This window comes from Erpetoichthys calabaricus, chromosome 9, assembly GCF_900747795.2.
Source record: "Erpetoichthys calabaricus chromosome 9, fErpCal1.3, whole genome shotgun sequence".
NCBI classification, from domain to species: domain Eukaryota; kingdom Metazoa; phylum Chordata; class Cladistia; order Polypteriformes; family Polypteridae; genus Erpetoichthys; species Erpetoichthys calabaricus.
The window spans coordinates 2,628,788-2,651,356 of record NC_041402.2 but is presented as its reverse complement, the minus strand read 5'-3'; the positions used below and the strand labels follow the sequence as shown (position 1 = coordinate 2,651,356).

At 43.1% G+C, this 22,569-nt stretch overlaps 1 protein-coding gene across 1 annotated transcript in view; it reads left to right on the top strand.

The window, feature by feature from the left end:
- The window catches only part of ccdc180 (coiled-coil domain containing 180), a 114,270-nt gene that overhangs the window by 16,929 nt on the left and 74,772 nt on the right, over positions 1 to 22,569 (top strand). Inside the window, exons 4-10 of the mRNA XM_028809082.2 lie at positions 5,140 to 5,228; positions 14,172 to 14,281; positions 14,367 to 14,495; positions 20,267 to 20,377; positions 20,469 to 20,564; positions 20,644 to 20,807; positions 21,743 to 21,862. Of these exons, the coding sequence (XP_028664915.1) occupies positions 5,140 to 5,228; positions 14,172 to 14,281; positions 14,367 to 14,495; positions 20,267 to 20,377; positions 20,469 to 20,564; positions 20,644 to 20,807; positions 21,743 to 21,862 (819 nt within the window). The remainder of the gene's footprint in view (positions 1 to 5,139; positions 5,229 to 14,171; positions 14,282 to 14,366; positions 14,496 to 20,266; positions 20,378 to 20,468; positions 20,565 to 20,643; positions 20,808 to 21,742; positions 21,863 to 22,569) is intronic.

Here is a 22,569-nt window from a genome sequence, read left to right as displayed (position 1 = left end):
ATTTTGTCCAATTTTTGGGCTCACGTGTTAAGTTTCAAATGTGCTTTGTAAATTGATTGGTGTTCAGTGCCTATAAACGTCTTCTTGTCCTCGGATGTTTTCACGTTATTTTTACATATCGCTGAGTCCCAGTAGATTGAATTTGGCTTTTTTGGCCAGAAAAAGAGTCTTTAATGTGTGGACCACCGGAGAGGGGCGTACCGCTCCCCAAACCCCGACACAGACAGGCTGACACACAAGTCTTGCTAAATAGCACACCTTTATTTAAGTGGGGAAGCCTTTTGCTTTTGCTCCCCACTACACAGCACAGCACAGAAAGCACCAAAGACAACACGATACAGTCCTACTTTCTTCCTCTCTCCCTCTCTCTCTGTTTCTTTCGACTCCACTCCTCCTCCTCACAGGCTTTGTCCTCCACCTCCTGACTCTGACTGGTGGTAAGGCGAGCCGCCTTTTATAATGCACCCAGAAGTGCTCCAGGTGTTTCTTGCCCTTCTTCTGGCTGCACTTCCTGGTGTGGTGTAAGTGGTTCCTGCAACGACTCAGCTACACCTGCAGCACCCCCTGGTGGCACCCACGGAGCCGCTCCAAACTACAACTCCCAGCATGCCCTGCAGAGATCTGTGGTGCTGTAGCAACCCAGGGAGGCTGCCCTCTAGAGTCTTAGGGATGATAGTGACTCCAACAAGGTCTTTCCCTCAGTCCTTCTACCCGGCTGGGTAATACAGTACAATGCAATTAATTTTTGTGCCACAATGAGTTTAACAGGCCTTGCCTTTTGACAGCCCCCCAGCCTTGACTATCTAAGAAGAAAAGGGAAAATTCCCTTGTAAGGAAAAATGGAAGACACCTTGGGAAAGGCAATTCAAAGAGAGTCCCCTTTCCAGGCAGATATTGTGTCAAAAAAAGGGGGTCAATGCAACACAATACACAGAACAGAATACAAGTCATCCTCAATACAATATCATAGCGCAACAGAAATATTACAAGTACAGAGCAGAATTCAACTGTAGATGATATCCCATAATATGTAATGGCCCTTGCCATCCATCACAGATGTCAAGTTGAGAACAGATCTCTGCAAAGTGGACGAAACTCATGGCAAATATAAAACACAAAAGAATCGCTCACATAAGTAGTCACCCCGTCCACTCAGTATGGAGCAGATGGCAGCCATGTGTGCTCAGATTTTCTCCCCATTCAAGCTGCTCCAGCCCTGTGAGGTGTCATGGTGGTTGTGAGTGAACAGCCTTTGTAAAAGTGTAGCCACAAATTCTCCATTGGACTGAGTTGTGGACTCTGACTCGGCCCCTCCAGGACATTCCCATTGTTGTCTTTGTGCCATTGTGCTTTCTGCTTGGGCTCATTGTCTTCTCCCAGGGTGAAACAGACTCCATCAGCATTTTCCCATAATTTAATGCCTTCATTTTCCCCTCCCAAGCCTTGCGTAGCCTGCTGCAGAGAAGCATCTCCAGAGCCTGAAGTTGCCACCGCCATGATTCATTTTTTTGATGACAGCATGCCTTCCGTTAAGTCTGGTGGCCAGAATGCTCTGTTTTGGTCTCAGGCCACAGAACCTTCTTCCAGCTGTCCTCAGAGTCTTGTCCTGTGCTGAGATGTCCTGTGTGTTTTACCTCTTCGCCGTTCTCCATACGGCTGGGACTTGTGAAGCAGCCGCGCACAGCTGTTGTCTGCACAGTTCTCTTCAGTATGAGCCGCTGTAGCTTGTGACTCCTTCAGAGTTTTCTCAGAGGTCTCCCTCAGTCCTCGTCTTCAGTTTTTTATGAATAGCAGGTTTCCAGTTCTGCTGTGTTCTTTCCATTTCTTCATTATTGGATATTCAGTGACTTGGAGATTTTCTTGTCTGACCTCTGCTCTTCATGGAGCTGCTTGGCATGTTCCTTGGTCTTCATTGTGTAGGTTAGGCCACCCTACTGACTTGGCACAAGCTGAACCTTCCAGAAACAATCAATGGAAACCTCAGACGGGTGACCTCCATGGAGCTAATGATGAGACTTTGAAAACCAGTTCGCTGTGATGTGTTGTGTTTGTGTTGTGCACAAAATGATTTTATGTTTTATATCGGTAATTCATGTAGGCCACTTTCAGTTTGACATTAAAGAGTCGCCTTCTGTTGATCAGTGCTGAAAAAGGCAAATTCAATCCATTGAAATTCGATGTTATATGACAATAAAATGTGAAAACGTCCAAGGGCACTGAATACCTGGAAAAATTCAATTTACAAAACATTGTGTACTTTAACTTAAAAAAGAACAATTCCAATTCTAAAAAAGGTGTTGCGATTCTATAAGGGTGCCCACCTTGTCTGTGGATTGAGCTCACATCTTCTTACTGTGCATTAAGAAAGTCTTCAGACCCTGTCACTCTCTGCACATGCTAAGACTTCATCTGAAGTGAACCCATAATGACAAATTTATTAAAACATCGAAAACTGACATCTCTCCCTCACAGAAGAAGTTAGACCCTTAATTACGTCTTTGGTAGAATCCCCTTTGGCAACAATTTCATCTTTTTGGGGAAAGTCACTACAAGCCTTGCACTCATTGATTTTGGCACTTTATCCAGTTCCTTCAGGCAGATCCTCTCCAACTCCCATCACATCGGATGGGAAGCATCTGTGGACTGCCATTTTCAGGTCTCTCCACAGATGTTCCACTCAAGGACACTCTGAGACTTGTCCTGAAGCCACTTCTAGCACTTTCTTGGCTGTCTGCTTTGGTGCATTGAACTGTTGCCCCAGTATGTGGTGGCATGCCCTCTGAAGCATGTATTCTTGAAGGTCCTATCTATATTTGGTTGCTTCATCCAGTCTTCAGTTTGGACCATTCTCCCCGTCCCCAGAGGTTGATGCTGCCACCACATTGCTTCACTATAGGGATGGCATTAGGCAGGTGTCCTGCTCAGAGAGTTCAGGTTTTGTCTCATCAGATCAAAGACACTTTCTCCATATGCTCTCAGAGTCCTTTAAGATGCCTTTTACTCGAGAGTGGCTTCCATCTGGCCACTCTACCGTAAACTCTTGATTGATGCTGAGATTGTCCTTATGACTGGCTCTCCTCTCTCAGTAGGGGACTTCTGAAGCTCTGTTAGAGTGACCGTTGAGTTCTTGGTCACCTCCTTGTCCATTTACCCAGTCTGTCTATGAAGAGTCCTTGTGGTTCCAAACTTCTTTCTTTTCACAGTTCTTTATTCTACTGTGCTCCCGGGAGCACTCAATGCTTTAGACACGTGCTGATTCCCTAACCCTGATCCATCTCCTCACCACCATTTGATCATGGAGGTCTACCGAGAGGTCCTTGGACTTAATGACTTGGTTTTTGTCCTGACACGAAGTGTGAGTTGTAGGAACTTTTATACACGGGTCCACGTGTGCCATTCCAAATGATGTTCAGTGTGACGCTGGTAGCCTCCAGTCAAGTTCTAGAAACATCTCACGGAGAATCCAAGCAAACAGGATGCACCTTAGCAGAACATGGAGAGCTTGAGTACTTCTAGGAATAAAAGATTTTAGTTTGTCATTTTTAATAAATCTGTGGACCCTTCTGGTCACATTTTCACTTTGTCATTATGGGTTATTGAGTGTAAGTTGATTGGCAGAAATGGCAAATGTATTCATTTGAAAACTTCATCACAATACAGTAATCCCTCCTCCATCGCGGGGTTGCGTTCCAGAGCCACCCGCGAAGTAGAAACCATATGTTCATATGGTTATTTTTATATATTTTAAGCCCTTATAAACTCTCCCACACTATTATAAACATTTCATGCACAATTTTATACAGCATAAACCCTTTGTATTCTCTTAGATATTAGGTAAGATTTGTTGAAATTATGTATGTAAACACAGTTTACATACAGTAAAACCTAAATATTATTTTAAAGATATCGAGTGTCTCCGATATCACATATGTTACAGCCATTACGACAGACAGGCCATCAGCAATAAATACGTACAATGCAAGAAAAATTGTATACAGTAAAATGTGTGTACAGTGACACTAAACTATGTACATGTAATAAGTACTGTACGTAGATAATTAATTATGGTTACTCACCAACAATGACACGACGACTTGTCTGATAACGATGAGTTTAATTTTACTGCACAACAAAGTATAGCGTTACAGCTCTTGTAAAGGAGCCTCTTCAGGCGACTGTGTAGCATCGCCGTTGTGCTTCTTCCAGCACTCTTCAATCCAAATCCCTAAAGCAGATTCCATCCGGACTACTGCCTTATCACGTCCACTTGCAACTCGTTTCGCACCCTGGTTAAAGGACACTGCGGCCGTAGATCTTATATGCTTTTCCTCCTTTTTAAATAAAAAGAATCGTGGACTCATTGATGCTGTAATGGTGTCCAGCAGCAGTGTAGCTGTTCCCTTCCTTCAACATATCCAAAACTTTTACCTTTTCTGCAATCATTTGCATCTTCTGTTGGCGCTTGGACACGGCCTCAGAAGCAGGAGCACGTTAATGCTGAATGAGTGAGATGAGACTTCCTGGTTAATGCAGCACTCTGTCGCTGAGCCAATCAGCAGCACACAGGAACTTAACCGCATGCTCTGATTGGGTAGCTTCTCAGCCATCCGCCAATAGCGTCGCTTGTTTGAATTCATCCATCCATCCATTTTCCAACCCGCTGAATCCGAAAATGGGCAAATCAACTGAGGAAGCACATGTACTGTAGACCGCAGACATCCGCGAAGCAGTGAAAAATCCGCAATATATATTCACATATGCTTACTTACATTTAAAATCCGCGATGGAGTGAAGCTGCGAAAGACGAAGCGCGATATAGCGAGGGATCACTGTAACGCGTGCAGAAAATGAAAGGGTCCTAAGACTTTCTGAATCCACTGTGTGGGGCAAAGGTTAAAGCAGACCTGATAAACCAAAGAGCCTTTCGACTGGGAACTCTGCGGCTCACATCCTCCTGAATCGTGTCCATCCCATGGCCGGGGCAGCAGGCCGAGTAGCATAAATTAGTGGCGTCTGTGTCAGTCTTCCTGTTTGAATTCGAGATGGTCTCTTGATGGAGGGGGTCAGTCATCCCCGATTTGTCATTTCTGCCCCCTAACTTGCTGTGCAGTTTTTAAGTTGGTTTGTTGTGTTTTTCAGAGAGGAGTCTTTAACAACCCTAAAAGTTGCACGTAAAAAACAAAAGGAGATAGCGGAGCAAGAAGTCCATGGTCTGGATGACGTCATTGGTAAGTATGGCAGTGCGAGAAGCGAGGGGTCCTCCTCCAGCATCTCCTGAGTGTCATTTCATTCGCTTTGTGTTCATTTGTGATCTTCCACCACTCGCCTTTGTATCTCCTAAATCTTTTTTTTTTTTGTTTGCTAATTTTCACTTCTTTTTCAAAAGGTTTAGTTGTCATGGTTACACAAAGCCCCACTTACTCTTGTGTGAAAAAGTAAAGGCACCCCATGGAAATGATTGGCTTTTTCAACATATTTGAACAGGCAAACAGGTCCTACATTTTAAGGTGATCTTCTTGCACCAATGACACATCCAACTTTCATGGTGTATTCATCCTTATCTCTCTATTATAAAAAAAAATCTTGAGACGAGACTATTGCCAAGAGATTTTTTCAAGTCCCTCTCAACCATTTCAGGTTCACGGCCCACCGCCGTCTCACCTCTCATTGGTGTGAATGCTTTTGTCAGACGCAGTTCCTGCTCTCTCAGCTCTTGAACATTTTTACATTTTCCTCACTTTTAAGTTCCCAATAAAAGAAGACATATTTTGTCCAAATCCTATTGAAGAATTTCATCCTGAGGGGTTATCAACAGAAGAAATGAGGACACGGACAATCCTAGCACTGAGAAATGATGAAGTCAAACAAATTAACACGAAAATTGTCGATTGGTTACACAGCAAATTGGTTGAATGCGTATCAATAGACTCTGCTGAAACAGTTGGTGGTGATGGTGTGGTAGATGAAAACATCAACTTACAGTATTAAAAAAAAGAATATCTACAACCGTTAACACCGTTTGGTCTTCCACCAGCCAAATTACAGTAGAAAGAAGGACGTATCGTAATGTTATTGAGTAATTAATGTCTGAGTGATGAGCTATGCAATAGGACAAGATTAGTTGTATTGAAAATTAGTCGAACAATTCTAACATGTAAAATATTAACAGTCGACAAGAAAGGTAATGTAGTCCATCTAACATGAGACACCAAAGGAGATCTTGATATGCCGTTCGTATTAAAACGTTTACAGTTTCCCATTAGAATAGCTTTGGCAAAGACAATTAACAAATCACAGGGACAAACGTTTGAAAATGTCAGTTTATTTATTAGAGAGAAAGAAACGAAATCCACTCACAGGCAGTTGTACGTTGTGTTGTCAAGATGAGAGTCCAAACACAGAATCAAAATTCAATGCCATATTGACAAAAAGTTCATTCCAAATATTGTTTTTTTCTGAAGTTTTACAGTAAAAGTGTAAGTTTAAAAAGTATTTGCGTGTTAATTTCAAAGCCAAACAGAATGAAATCGTATAACGCAACATGAAACATAATTTACTTTCAATTTATTCTGTTTTACTATTTTTTACTATAGTTTATTACTTGCTGTAATGTAAAATAGTTCTATTATGCATATGTAACAATTCCCATGAAAATAACTGTCTGTTTAAATTGGACATCCGCTTCCCCATATGCGAGTGGCAGATCTGTGAAGTGGCTAGTGTGTAGCACCCGCCCGAGGGTTGATGAGTGAAGCGAGTAGCGGGCAGAGCCACCTAGTAATCTAAATGGACAACAGTGCAGATTTGTCACATAGGAAAAGTCCACCCCTCCATTTATCACCAAATTAGAATCAGGTGTCAACGATTAGGGAGTCTGCAGGTGGACCTGACCATCTTTTTGAAACCGCAGATGTCTCTGGTCTGGTGTTCTCTTTGGTACTGACGTGTGTGGTGACATCACACCAGGATCAGAAGAGCCCACTAAGGCCCTCGGAAAGAAGGTTGTGGAGTTTGGTAACCACTCCGCCACTGTGCCTCCCTGAGATGAAATTCTTTTCATCCTAGTGTTTGTCTGGCACGCACACACAGGGTCTGCTGTTGAGCATGCCAATCTCCATTTTTTCTGGTCCTGGATGTCCTCTGGGGTGACACTAGCTCGTCGCAGGTCATCTTTCAGCCAGTCAAGCCAGCACTTCTTTGGCTGTCTGTCCTGTGGGCTCAGCTCAACCGAGTCGTCGTCAGTACAGATAACACGTCCACACCATTGGAGACGTTCAGTGATCCTGCATCCATCTTCATTCATGACATGAAGCCTAGTGACTAGCATGAGCGTCTCCATGATGTGCCACATTTGTTTCTGCTTTGCAGAATGTGGCTAGCACTCCGCTCTGCATATGGCGACTGGTCTGATGACAGGCTTGTAAATCTAAAATACATAAGAATCTTACGGTCACAACAGATGCCTGTGACCTGGTTCCCCATAAAACCATGCCAGGTTGACTTTGGCTCGGGTATCAGAAGGGTGTCGCCATTTGAAAAGACGAGCAAGCCAAGGTACTTGAAATCGACGACTTTTGTGAGTTCTTGTTTGTCAGTGCATATGGAGCCTTCTGTTTGTGGTCTGTGTATTCCATCTTCTTGAGGTTGTACTCGAAGCGTGTCTTCCATTGCTGCACGAGGTCCTCAAGTGAGGCCTGGCTGTGTTTCCTCTGTGAGTACGGTGTCATCTGTGCAGAGCAGGGGTGGGCAGCGTCAGTCCTGGAGGTTTTTGTTCCACCTCAGTTTAATGAGAAGTCAATTATTGCCGATGAAGCCCCCTTACAGCTCAAGTGACATTTGGATGCTTCATTTCAGTGGTCTCCCAACTGCTTGTTTCAGTCTTAAGCAGCTGCATTCAGTGTTTTTAATGGCTCCTTATTAGCAAAAAGACAGAAATGCCAGCAGTTCTCCATCTCACTTGTTTCCATTGACACCTGTGTGTAATCCTCAGGCACTATTAAGTTAAATAAATCACAGAGACAGACTTGAAAATGATCTGTTTTAGGCTTCACATTATTTGGATGATATCCTTGGAAGGGGAACAAAATCTACAATACAAGAACCTAACATTGCAGACTAAGAAGCCATAAAATGAAATGAGGTCTGAGATTCTCAAGGATTGGTAGTCTAATTAAGCAGATGGATTGGTTGGAATGAAAACCTGCAGCCACTACAGCCCCCCAGGACTGACATTGCCCACCCGTGGTGTAGAGCAGTGTCCAGGGATGTTGGCTCTGATTGTCTGTCCACACAGAGGCTGAAGACAATGCATTGGTGACCATGCCGAGCCCTGATGACCTTCACCCTGTCAACCCAGATAACAAATGCTGGCAAAGTTCTAACTGAGCCTGACATGCCACTGGTGGTGGTGGTGGCGGTGGCGGCGGCGTAGTGGAGGAGTTGGTTCCACCATGCTTAAGCCTCGGCCATTGAAACACAGGGCTACCCAGATGAGCTTGTGGGGGGACATGATCAAAGGCTTTTCACAAATCCATTAATGCCATATGGATCGCTTTGTTCTCTTCTCGATGCCGCTCCACTAGTAGGTGCACAGTGTGTGTGACATCCATTGTCCCTCTGCCTTTGAGGTGATGGTGACGATGTGTCAGAGGCTCACCTGAAGTTCTGCATCGTGTTGATTGTGCTAGCCGTCCATGTTTGGGGTGCCAGGCCCTCTTGTATGATCCGGTTGAATAATGTCCTAAGGAGCTCAGCGTCCTTGCAGTCTTAACGTTTTACATATACATTTATTTGCTTAGTAGATGCTTTTTTTCCAAATCGACTCACGAAAGATGTAAATACCGTGGTGCCTTGATTTGCGAGCATAATTCGTTTTGGAAAATAGTTTATAATCCAAAGCCCTCGTATATCAAAGCGAATTGCCCCATAAGAAATAATGGACACTCAGATGATTTGTTATACAACACAAAAATATTCATATAAAAATGATTAATACAAAATATAAAGTAAAAATACATAAAACAAATTAAACTGCACTTTACCGTTGAAAAGAATCGTTACACACACACACACACACGTGGTCACAGTGCTTTAGTATACGGTACACGCTTGTACGGATGTTGACTATACGAGTGAGGCACGCCGACTGAGACCGAGCATGGGGGCCGATTACCCACAATCCCGCAGCAAAAGAGTTTGGGAGCCCCTCTTAATGCTTTAGATTTTTGTTTCTCATTGGCTGAGCTTTCAAAGTAGCAACTTCCTTTTAATATCTGACATGCCTTATGGACACAGTAGGATTTCAGCTGTGACATTAAGTTTATTGGATTAACAGAAAAAATGCATTATGCATCATAACAAAATTAGACAGGTGCATAAATGTGGGCACCCCAACAGAGATATGACATCAGTACTTAGTTCAAATCTAACAGCTGCTAGATGCTGTCCTCCTATAGCCTCTGATGTGTGTCTGATTCTGGATGGAGGTATTGTTGACCATTCTTCATACCAAATCTGTCCAGTTCAGTTCAATTTGATGGACAGCCTGCTTCAAATCATCCCATAGATTTTCGATGATATTCAAGTCAGGGGACTCTGACGGCCATTCCAGAACATTGTACTTCTCCCACTGCATGGATGTCTTTGTAGATTTCCAACTGTGTTTTGGGTCATCGTCTTGTTGGAATATCCAACCCCTGCGTCACTTCAACTTTGTGACTGATGCTTGAACATTATCCTGAAGAATTGGTTGATATTGGGTTGAATTCATCCGACCCTCGACTTTAACAAGGGCCCCAGTCCCTGAACTGGCCACACAGCCCCACAGCATAATGGAACCTCCACCAAATTTGACAGCAGGTGTTTTTCTTGCACCATGCAAAGCGCTGACCAAATGACTCAATTTTTGTCTCATCTGTCCAAAGCAGTTTTTTCCAAAATGAATCTGGCTTGTCTAAATGAGCATTGGCATACAACAAGCGACTCTGTTTGTGGTGTGAGTGCAGAGAGGGCTTCTTTCTCATCACCCTGCCATACAGATGTTTGAATTGTAGAATGATATACAGATACACCATCTGCAGCCAGATGCTCCTGCAGGTCTTTGGAGGTGATCTGTGGGTTGTCTGTCACCATTCTCACAATCCTGCTCATATGCCGCTCCTGTATTTTTCTTGTCCTGCCAGACCTGCTGAGTTTAACAGCAACTGTGCCTGTGGCCTTCCATTTCCTGATTCCATTCCTTACAGTTGAAACTGACAGTTTAGACCTCTGAGATGGCTTTTTGTAGCCTTTCCCTAAACCAGGAGACTCAACAATCTTTGTTTTCAGATCTTTGGAGAGTTGCTTTGAGGATCCCATGCTGTCACTCTTCAGAGGAGAGTCAAAGGGAAGGAAGCACAACTTGTAATTGACCTCCTTAAATACCTTTATATCTCGTGATTGGACACACTTGTCTATGAAGTTCAAGGCTCAACGAGCTCATCACACCAAGTAATCAGCATTGAGCAGTGACAGGCATTCAAATCAGCACAATGACAAGGGGACCCACATTTGTGCACAGCCAGTTTTTCACATTTGATTTAATTTCATACAACTACATACTGCGTCACTAAAAATCTTTGTTCGGAAAACACTGCAGTACTCAGATGTTTCCAGGAAATGAAAGACGTACTACTGTTATCCATCCATCCATTTTCCAACCCGCTGAATCCGAACACAGGGTCACGGGGGTCTGCTGGAGCCAATCCCAGCCAACACAGGGCACAAGGCAGGGAACCAATCCTGGGCAGGGTGCCAACCCACCGCAGGACACACACAAACACACCCACCAAGCACACACTAGGGCCAATTTAGAATCACCAATCCACCTAGCCTGCATGTCTTTGGACCGTGGGAGGAAACCCACACAGACACGGGGAGAACATGCAAACTCCACGCAGGGTGGACCCGGGAAGCGAACCCAGGTCTCCTAACTGCGAAGCAGCAGTGCTACCACTGCGCCACCGTGCCACCTACTACTGTTATCTTTTTGTTAAATTGTTATGCAGGCTGAGAGGGGTTCCCAAACCTTTTCATATGAGTGTACGTGTCATGCTTGGGTCACAAGGTCGCACAGAAACTTTATTCAAATACAGGCGGAACAAACAAGTCTCATTCAGGAGAGATCCGGGCACATTGTCAGAACCAGTCGCCACAGCTCTCCGCCTCTCGATCAAAAAAATACAAAATCTTCCTCCTCAAAGGGGCATGGCGGCTTGGGATGATGTCTGGGGGAAGAGAGACAAGACAGTGAGATATTAGGACAGACGCGGTGCAGTCTTTTAAATGTTCGACGTCTCGTGCAAGATGCATGGCAGCAAGCGGCAGGCAAGCAGCTGATCCGGCAAAGAGGAGATGAAAAGCTGTGTTTGCTTCTCATTGTATCACTGTTTAAGAGGGGCTTTTGGAGGAGCGGCCACATTCACCGCGTTCACAATACGTACTTCTTGTATTGCAAGACCTCACTCATTTATCAAGTTAAAATATTACAAATTTTTTCTTGTCTTGCAGAACACTTGCAGACTAAGTTCCTCGCAATCCAAGGTTTTACTGCAATGGAGTAACAGTAGGCTGAGGCCTCTGTAATAGGACGGGTAACGAAAGTTGATTGTCACAAGTGAAAAGATGGAATAACTCATATATTTACAATCAACAACAACATTTATTTCTGTCGCACATTTTCATACAAGTGATGGAGCTCAAAGTTCTTTACATGATGAAGAAACAGAAAAAAGACAAATAAGAAAATAGAATTAGGGAACACTAATTAACATAGAATAAAAGTAAGGTCCGATGGCCAGGGAGGACAGAAAAAACAAAAAAAAACTCCAGACAGCTGGAGAAAAAAAAACCAATAAAATCTGCAGGGGTCCCAAGGCCACAAGACCACCCAGCCCCCTGTAGGCATTCTACCTAACATAAATGACCTCACAGTCAGTCCTCATTGTATTCAAGGTTCACATGGAAGAACTTGATGATGATGGTCATGTGGGCTTCTGGTCTTAAATCCATAAATGGAGGGACATCACGGTGCTTTGATCGGGTGGTGGGGGTGCAGATCACCACCACAGAAAACCGGAAAGACAACAGTAGAGAAAGTAGGGGTTAGTACGGATTGTGGAGCCACCAGGAATGATATTGATAATTCAGTGGATATACAGAGCATCAGGATTAAACTAAGATGAAGTTATGAGAAAGCCATGTTAAAGTAATGAGTTTTCAGCGGTGTTTTAAAGTGCTCCACCGTATTAGCCTGGCAAATTCCTATTGGCAGGCTATTCCAGAGTTTAGGTGCATAACAGCAGAAGGCCGTCCACCTCACCAGTTCTTTTAGGTTTAGCTCTTGGAATTCTAAGCAGACCCTCATTTGAAGATCTAAGGTTACGATTTGGAGTGTAAGGTGAAGAACATTCTGAAATATAAGATGGAGTGAGATTATTTAAGATTTTGTAAACCATAAGCAGTATTTTAAAGTCAATTCTAAATGGCACCGGTAACCAGTGTAGTGACGCTAAGACTGGAGTGATGTGCTCAGATTTTGTTTTCTTAGTTAAGATTCTAGCAGCTCCATTCTGCACTCGTTCTAATCGATCAATGTCTTTTTTTGGGTGGTCCTGAGAGGAGTGCGTTACAGTAATCTAGTCGACTGAAAACAGAAGTGTGAACTCATTCCTCAGCATCTTGCAGTGTTATAAGAGGTCTAACTTTTGTTATATTTCTTAAGTGAAAAAAATGTCCTAGTGATCTGATTAATATGTGATTTAAAATTCAGGTCAGAGTCAACAATGACCCCTAAATTCTGTACCTCCATCTTGACTTTTAATCCTAATGCATCAAGTTTATTTGTAATAGCCTCATTATATCCATTTTTGCCAATCACTAAAATTTCTGTTTTCTCCTTATTTAGTTTGAGAAAATGACTACTCATCTACTCACTATAGCAGTTAACCAAGAATGTAAAATATTGCAAAGCTTTTTTTCTTCTTTCATCAATTTTCATGGGTAGGGTGGCGGCTCTGAGGCTACAGATCTGCTCTGGCAATCAGAAGGTTGTCGGTTCGAATCCCGTAAATACCCGAAGTGACTCTACCCCATTGGACCACTAAGTAAGGCCTTTAACCTGTCATTGCTCCGTCCTGAGTATGACATCAATCTGCAAGCAGGTCCTGGCGTTTGGTGGCAGAATTGGCACTCCAGCCACCATAAAAACCCTCACGGTGTTCCAGTGTGGTGCTGAGTTGTCACCCATTGCACTCGGGTACCAATCCAGGTGGTTCGTTGTGTGGTGGGCACAGCAATGTGCTATAAGTGCAGGCTCCCAACACCTCTCTCCTCTTCATCAAGTTGATGGATATTCACAGAATGTGTTGAGGGAGTCAGCAACACGGATGGAGGTGGGCAGCCTGTTCCACCAACTAGGAACTTCATAGGAAAATAGTTGGGATTGAGACTTGATGCCATGTAGAGGTGGCATCATCAGATGCTATACCCTGGCAGACCTGAGCGGGCGAGTAGGAGTGTAGCACTTCACCAGTGTCTCCATATACTCAGGGGCCCATTGACATCTCTGGGTTAGCATTTTCCAAAGGTCGGCTGAGTTGTCATCAGATCCTGTCATTTTGCCCTTCTTTATTTTAGTGATGGTACATTCGACTTCTTCAGTGGTTACCATGGGTACTGGTCCCTTGGTATCGGTGGATATGCAAATTCATTTTTCAATATGTTCGTGAGGTATACCACCATTTCAAGATGGTAGCTATGTCCCGGAAGGACTTGCAGGTTTTCATCTGTGATGGTCTTGACTTTGCCAGTGTACCTTGTCGATTGGTGCTGCAAGTTATGCTTCTTCTCCTTTAAAATCACTCCACAGTGTGGATGGCACTTCTCTCCTTCTTGCTTCTACGGTGTCCTGCTGGGGCTCTCATCATCCCGTTGTGCTCTCACCTCTCTCTCGAGCGCACTCTCACGCTCACTCTCTTTCTTCTCCAGGTTCTTTCTTTTGATTTTGCTCATCTCCTTATTTGCATCACCAACCCCATTAAAGGCTGTGCAGATGAGACGTCGGTTTTCGTCTCAGACTTGTTCATAGAACTTGAGTTGTCTTCTTCTGATTTTCTTTTATCTTGTATATCAAGTTTCAGAGAAGCGCGGCTCAGACATTATTGAGCGATGGCAGGAAAAGAAGCAGCAGACCCACGAGAAGTCTGTGGACAGCTTACACGAGGAGCTCACTCTGCTCAGCGGGGTACGTCGACGCCACCCGTTTGTGCCAGAGAAGACACTGGCAGAACATCTCACGGTGTTTTTCATGAATGTGTTTTTCCCTGTAGGATTTCGAGCCCCTCTTTATAGAAGCTGGAGATGCTCTTCTTCGCAATCTTTCGGAATCAGAGAGGGAGACCGAGGAGCTGATGCAGAAAATCGACAAAGACTCCGATCTGCATGATTTCACATTAGAGGTGAGTGCAATTTCATTCTATTTAGATCAGTGGTTTCCAAACATTTTCGATTCTCAGCTCCCTTACTGAATTCAGGTTTTCCTAAGGCGCACATAAAGCGCCAAATTCTGATTTGCGAAAAAGGCCAACATTTTTTTTTTTTACATTAAAAGGGTTAAGTAAAAATAAATACAAAATGTATTTAAGATCACAAAAAAAACGTAACTGAACAAATTCAACTAATTATAATTAGTGGAATTGTGGTGTAGTGGGTCCGCGACTACGAAAGATTGGCAGCTTTTAAATAATCCATTCACCGTGTCAGTCTCTGTGGGTGCGATCGTGGAGTTGATAGATAGATAGATAGATAGATAGATAGATAGATAGATAGATAGATAGATAGATAGATAGATAGATAGATAGATAGATAGATAGATAGATAGATAGATAGATACTTTATTAATCCCAAGGGGAAATTCACAGTTGATGCAGTAATTGGGGCAAGTCGCACCTGCACTTGAGGGTCCGATCGTTCTCAATTGCTTAATTGGCTTCCTGCGGTACACGATTGAGACGCTGAACCCACGGAGCCATAAAAGAACAAGCTGGCACAGAAGGAGAGGAAAAAAAAATCAAAAGACGAAAAGGAAAAAAAGGCTTGGAGAGTGAGAGTGCAGCATTGGAGTGAAAGAAAGGGGACGAGCCAGTCTGCCAGCCAGCATGAATGAGAGAACTCAGCGCGATTCTATGTGCCACCTTGTAAGATGCCAGCAATGCATTGCTTGGTATTGATGCCTGCTTATAAAAACAACCTTTTTTTTGATTTAACTTTTTGGTAAAGTAGGCACCATGCTGGGATGATTGGTTTCTAAATGATGTTTCATCTTACTTGGTAGCAGGCACTCCGGTGCCAGAACTTTCATACACAGTGCACACTGTGACCTCTCTTCACCATTGACTTCTGTCAACATAAAACCAAAGTCCAAATAACTGTCATCATATTTTCGATATTTGCGCTTCTCACACTCTGGTTGACGGTGTGCCCTCTTTATTTTCATTCTCTTTATTTTTAAAAATACATACGAGAAGAAATACTTCAAAAACTTCACTTGACTTGATCACAACAATATCCAGTTGACACAATCTCTGAAAACTAATTCAACACTAAGACTGCGCAAAACCGACACCAATTTATATATACAAACACAAATTACTGAGAAAGCTCGACAAATTACTTAAGCAATCAAGAAACCTAATTATTGTAGAGCGCCATCTAGCAACCATTAACAGTTCTTACTAAGTGAGTTACTGGTTTGCACCAGCTCTGCCAGATGTCGCGTCCTAGCACGTTGAATTGAAGACGGAAATAAAATTATGAAAATTTTGTAATATTTTGCGGTGCCCCTGTGAGTAACCGGCGCACACTTTGGGAACCACTGATTTAGATTGTAAATAATACCTTAGAGGGGGGCATGGTGGTAGGTGGCCACACACAGAAAAATTTGGATGTGAGCGTCAGTAGGCTTTGCGCCTTCGGAAGCAAGTTACTTGAACTGTTCGATAACATTTCAGTCATATTTACAGCTCTGATGCTGATCTTTCTGATCATAAAAGAGTTCATTGCGATAGCAATTGAGAAGAATAATTCATAAGAAACTGCAGAATTATTAGGGTTGCCAGATTAGAAAATTAGAAATACGGGACACTCTTAAACTCTCTCTCTATATTACTATATATATATACACTAGCCATGTGCGCCCAACTACGTTGCGCGTGTTAAAGTTGTCTGTGAAGGGCTCCCTGTTTAAACGCGGCTGCCAGTCGTGAACTGGGCCCTTCGTCGCACAGCATTATGATTTTTTATAAGGGAAACAAAATTACAAAAGAAAACCCTTGGACATTGATTCAATAGGAACGGCCTACTCGGAATCACTGTCCAAATAGTAATTATGTGGTGGTGTAGGAGCATTTCTGCTTCTCTCCGTTCACAGTCCGTCTCGTTTTCATGACGCTGTCGTTTCCTCTCACGATCTCTTCTCAACCTTTCTCCAATCTCGCAGGTTGCTTTGTGGCAATCCAAAGAGTAAGGCAATATACACGGAGCAATGGTTATAAAAGGGGGACACATAGGTATCCAGGCTCTTTAAAGCATAAATAGGGATCACTTCACTGACATGTGAGCAAGCCACGGTACAACTGTGAGACGCGCAGCACTCACCGGCTACAACGTAACAATAATAATTTCCGGAACGCGCTGTTACGTTGTCATTCATTTTACCCACTGTCTTTCTTTCATTCATATGTTACGTAGGCACGTACCTTTTATCTTCGGCAATCTCATTCTCTAACCAGGCCTCAGGAGCTAACCAGCGTAACACTGTCCACCACCCCTTTCGTTATTCCGGCACATTGTTGACATCCGTGAGTAACAACAACGTACTAAACTGGAAGGTGGTCTACGCATGCGTGGTATTCGTGGATAAACAAAGATCAAGATCCAAATGAAGATTATATATAAAGATTAGTTAATTTAAAGCAAACAATTTGTTTAGTTTGAATGTCTGTGTTTTGAGGTGTGACTGGAGTACTACAGTCTTCAGTAGTATAAGCCTGGAGGAGATTCTTAATGCAATGCCTATGTTTTAGCTGTCTCTCTACTGCCATCTAGTGCTGCTACTTCTAATTCATTCGCAGACAAACAAAGATCAAGATCTAAATGAAGATTATATATAGAGATTTATACATGCCCCCTACACACCCAGACCAATATATATTATATAAAAGTAGAGACATAAAGCAAGGATTTTAATGGGTTAGGAGGAAAACAAAAGTAAAATCATTTAAAAATTATTTAATACAAGCTAAAAAAAATTCTGTAAAAGTCAAATCATTTGAAAATATTTATTTAATAGACACAACAGAGAAATAATATTATTTAATACAGGCAAGTGGGCTGTGGCAAGTCGTAACAACCCACTTTGTTGACAGTCACTGAATGTTGTAATGCTGATCCAGAAGTGCACAGCAGCGCGGGGGGAGAGCAGAACGGTAAGAGTGTCGCTGTCCTCAGCCAACCACAGCAACTGAACAACTTGCAAACAGGCAGCAAACACGAGTTTCTTCATTACAGTTGGGTTATTTTCAACAAGAGAATCTGAGAAAAGAAAGTATAATTACTTATAAAGTTACAACTAAGTACTGTAAGAAGGTAGTAAAAAGATATTTGTATTACGAAATTTGAAAATGAACTAAATACAGTGGAACCTCGGTTCACGACCATGATTTGTTCCAAAACTCTGGTCGTAACCCGATTTGGTCGTGAACCGAAGTAATTTCCCCCATAGGATTGTATGTAAGTATAATTAATCCGTTCCAGATCGTACAAGCTGTATGTAAATATTTTTTTTTTATGTTTTTAAGCACAAATATAGTTCATTATACCATAGAATGCACAGCGTAATAGTAAACTAAATATAAAAACATTGAATAACACTGAGAAAACCTTGAACAACAGAGAAAACTAATACTGCAATAGTTCGCGCTATAGCGCCGTATACGAACTGCTCGCTAAAAACAATTTTTTTAATGAGTTTTAAGCACGGGGAAAAAAATGAACATTTGAAAAATCCGTAATTTAATAAACCACGAAGAAAAGTAACATTGCAACAATGCACGCTACGAACCGATCGCTGTAAACCGAACTGAAAACAAAAACAAGCCCAGTGCATTCTTTAACTGCCTTCTCTACCTTATGCGTCCAGCTCTCTCTCTCGCTCGCTCGCTTTCTGTCGTGTGTGCGAGTGTCTCTCTCGTGCGCCTGTGTGTGTGTCTCTCTCTCTCTCTTGCTCACTCGCTCGCTGCACAGGAAATGCACAGGGAGAGACTGAACACGTACAAACCTAAAGGGAAACTGGCTTGTTCGTATACCGAGTGTGTGGTCGTGAACAGATGCAAAAGTTTGGCAAACTTTTTGGTCGTAAACCGATTTGTACATTGTACCGAGGTTCCACTGTACTGGACAATTGGGTGTCCCTGAAAGGTCAGTACGGAACATGGGACGAAATTATCAAATATGTGACATGTCCCATATATAAGGGACGTCTGGCAACCCTAAGAATTACGGCATTTGAGGGTTCCTCTAGAGGGCCTCTTTCGCTTGGCACGATTTGGCTCAAAAACCAATCAGCACATCGTCATCTCATTTTGAGTTTTGTGTTTTTCCGTCCAGCTGTTTAAGTTTGAGTCCGTCCTCAACAAACTGTGACAGAAAGACACACACCCATCATCGAGATATGGATTTTTTTCGGTATGAATGTCGAGATCGGTTGAAAAACAAAGATCTCGATTTTTCAAAAATCTGAAGCTTTTGCCCCTATTGATTATGGTATGCAAAAATCTCCAAATGGGTGCAGACCTTAAAAAAAGCAAACTAACGAAGGCCAGACCTACATGCCTCACAGGTCTGAAATGATGGAAAAAGGCTTCACCTCAGGCAGGCTAGCCCCAAACTCAAATGGCAGGCTTGTGGCCTGCACAGGCCCCATCTAAAAAAAAAAAAATGGGACAACGGCTTTTAAACTTTAAAATGCTAAATGCCCACAAAAATGATCAGAGGAAAAGCAATAAGAAGCCAAAAGAAAGTTTCTCTAATGTTTAAGCATTTATTAAGGAAGGTTCCAAAAGTTTTCCTAAAATAAGACAGGAACAAAAATAGGTCCATCTAAAAGGCAGACAAATTCCAAAGATCCTCAACACCAGAAGCCTCTCCTATGTATTGCCTACAGAAAGGGCAAGACCATTCAGGGGCTACAGGAGAAGGAGTGGAGTCAGGGCAAAGCGAAGACCAAAACCAAAAGTCGTAAAGAGGGAACATCAGAGCCAAATCGTGAATCACAAGGCAGAGCTTTGTTTCAATAACCAGTAATCTGAATATCAAGTAAAGTGACTTGCAAAGTTCGGTCCAATCTTGGATACAAAATGGCCATCGAGACCACCTTTTAACTCTTCACCAGTTACCCCGAGGTCATGACCTTAGGAATTGTTTGGAGATCAGCAGCAGTTAAGTGTTATGAGTAAGCAAAAAACAGGTAACCAAGAAGGGGGCAAATACTTTATCACAGCACTATATATTCACCTTTATGTAATATCAAAGAATATGTGGAACTGGGGTAGGGGGGCAAGCTTGGTGATAAACATGTTGAAAAATCATGGTAAATGTGTTATGAGTTGGGGGGGGGGGTCGCCCACCTTTGGCGTAACGAGCCCAATAGTAAAAGTATTTATTGATGTGCAGGTTTTCCCCCTATGCTGTACATGTGGGGTACTCACCCCCTTCCATTTTTTTTTATTTATTTATTTTTAACTTAAGCTGGTGTCCCTTTGACGGGTTGAGAAAACCTTTGATATTAAGAATATCAGGAAGGGGGGCAAATACTTTTTCACAATACTCTATAATAGGTAAAACAAAAAAAAAAATGGAATAAATGCCTAGGAAGACCAAGCTGAGGACCGTTCTAAACAAGGTACTAATAAGTCAAATCACCAATGGGGGTGGAGAACTTATTTTGCACTACAAACAGCAGGTGGCGCTGTGCCCACTGGCCACTGGGGCACTGATGCCACTCCCTGGGTTGATCCTCATGGAGGAGGTGGATGCCTGTGGGGTCCGTGGTGCGACTCTCCTCGATGCTCCCCACTGACCTTGAAATCACACAATCGACTCCTGACGTCTGCCCAGCCATTGGATGATTTCGTCAGATGGTCATCTCTTTTTTTTTTTTTTCTTTCCCCAGGGTCTCTGTGAATTATGGGATTGCGTGTCCCAGCAAACACTGAAGCGCAGAGAGTGGATTGAAGAACTGGATAAAACCTTCACCCATTACGAGTGCGAGAGAGCCCAAAAGGTGCCTACTGGTAAACTGGAGCTCACTGTTAGTTTTTTCAAAAGTGTGCTGTCCCTTTGATGCCCGTGTCCGCATGTGCGTCTCTTCATAGGTGGCAGAGGTGCTGAAGCGCTACACCAAGACCCTGGAAGAAATTTCCTTTCTGATGCCTTTTGACATCCATCGCCTAATTCACAAAGAGTCTATGGTAAGACCGAGCGCGCCTCTACCACAGCCTTTACTGCCCCCTGCAGTGATGCCACTTAACGTTTTTGCATTTCAATCAGATGATCAATCAGGCCTTCTTGGCTAATCGGAGGGCTCTGGGGAAGCTGCACATGAACCTGTTGGAGTCGAACCTGAAGATGGAGCAAACGCAGCACCTGAGGTGGAAAGAGCGGCTGCACGACTGGAAGGTGTACAAGAGCCAGACGGCTGTGGAGGAATTCAAGTAAGCACACGAGCTGAAGGTGGGCACCATTAATGTGGCACCTGCACGCTCCCCACCTGTATGATACTATCTGTTACATATAGCGCCTTTCTCTAAGGGGGCACTGGTGCCTAATTATTCCAGTACAGTTTCTGTGCATCTTCACCTTGACACATGTAGTAACTGTGCCAGACTTATAGGGGGAGTGGGCTCTCATTTTATATAGCGCCTTGTATAGCAGGCCTCATTCTGAAGTACTTTTTACAGATACAGTGGATTTGCTTCCAGCCGTCCACAATGAGATAAAATAAGAAGTGCAGCAGCCAAGTCAAGTTCAAAATTACAAGGTGCTATATAACATAACAATGCTCAGTCAGCACTCAGGATTGATTATTTACTATAGCGCCTTTCTGTTGGGGTCACTGGCCCCTAATAGTTACAGTACAGTTTCTGTGTGTCTTCACCTTGACTTTGTGAGACTTACAGGTAGACAGGGCTGTGATTTTATATAGCGCCTTTTATGGCAAACCTCATTCTCTACTCTAGGGATACAGTTCTCGTTTTTCTGAAAATAAACCATGGCAGTTTATGTAGTGCCTTTCAACATAAAGTGCTTTGTGGGTTCACTTAATGTCTTTAATGCCTCTCTGAATTTTTTTTATATAGTGCCTTTCAAAGTAAAGCAATATAGGGGTAGAGTTCATGTGATTCTGACAGTGAACCATGTGATGTATATAGCGCCTTTGAAAATAAAGCACTGCATGTGTTTCAGTATTTTCCCAGCATGCACAGTGGCAGGTGAGGCCCACACAGGGACTTGGTGTTGAAATTTGAACCCGTGGCCTTTCTTTCTTTTCTATAGCACCTTTCAAATTGAAGTCATCCCAAAGCACTCTTGGCTTTATGGTGGAAGTGTTTTCCAAAAAACAAATCCATGATGTCCTCTTGTTTTTTAGGAGGTTTCTAAGCGGTCAGCAGTTGCAGACCCCTGAAGCTGTGCAGAGAGACCTGACCGAGATGAGAGAAATCCAGGAATCTCTGAAGAGAAGGCGGCTGAGCATGCTGCAGTCCCTCAGGTCAGTATTCGGGGCGCTTGGCTGTCCATACCGTTGAGCCACCATGGCCTTGTGGGTGATCTGGAAGTTGTGGATGGATGAGAAGAACAAGCCTTTGAAATGCCAGTGGCTGTATGTCGCCGTAACATGGCAAGTGGTGCCATCCACCTGCACCCCGTTCTACTTACAGGGCCACCCTTGTGCCACTTGGGTGGTCCATAAACCAATGCAAAGAGCTGATGTCCGTAGAGTCATTTCTCCACAAGGCTTATCTTTACCCGTTCGGGATTGCTGGCTTACCATTGAAATTTTGGCCTGATTGAGAAACATTTAGAGGTCGCTCCATTCTGCACATTTTATTTATGGTCTTACTTCCTGCGAACTCTTGGACGGGGTCCTTAACCAGCGAAGCGATTAGTAAACAATAAAAATAACGAAACAGAGAACATTCGACGACTGAGGTGGAGTGTCCACAACATTCTACAGTAGCAGAGTAAGTAGAGGTTTCCAGATTATGCTGGTTTTAACTAGATGGTTCAAGAACATTAACGTTCTAGCGGTAAGATAGAGTTCACAGAACATTCCCCATAGTAAGTGGAGGTTTCTGGAATATTCTAGTAGTAAGTACAACTTTGAAGAACATTCCAGTGCTAAGGTGGAGTTCCCACAAGAATCTACGTAGAAGAAAGTGGAAGTTTCTGGAATAATCTAGTAGTAAGTACAACTTT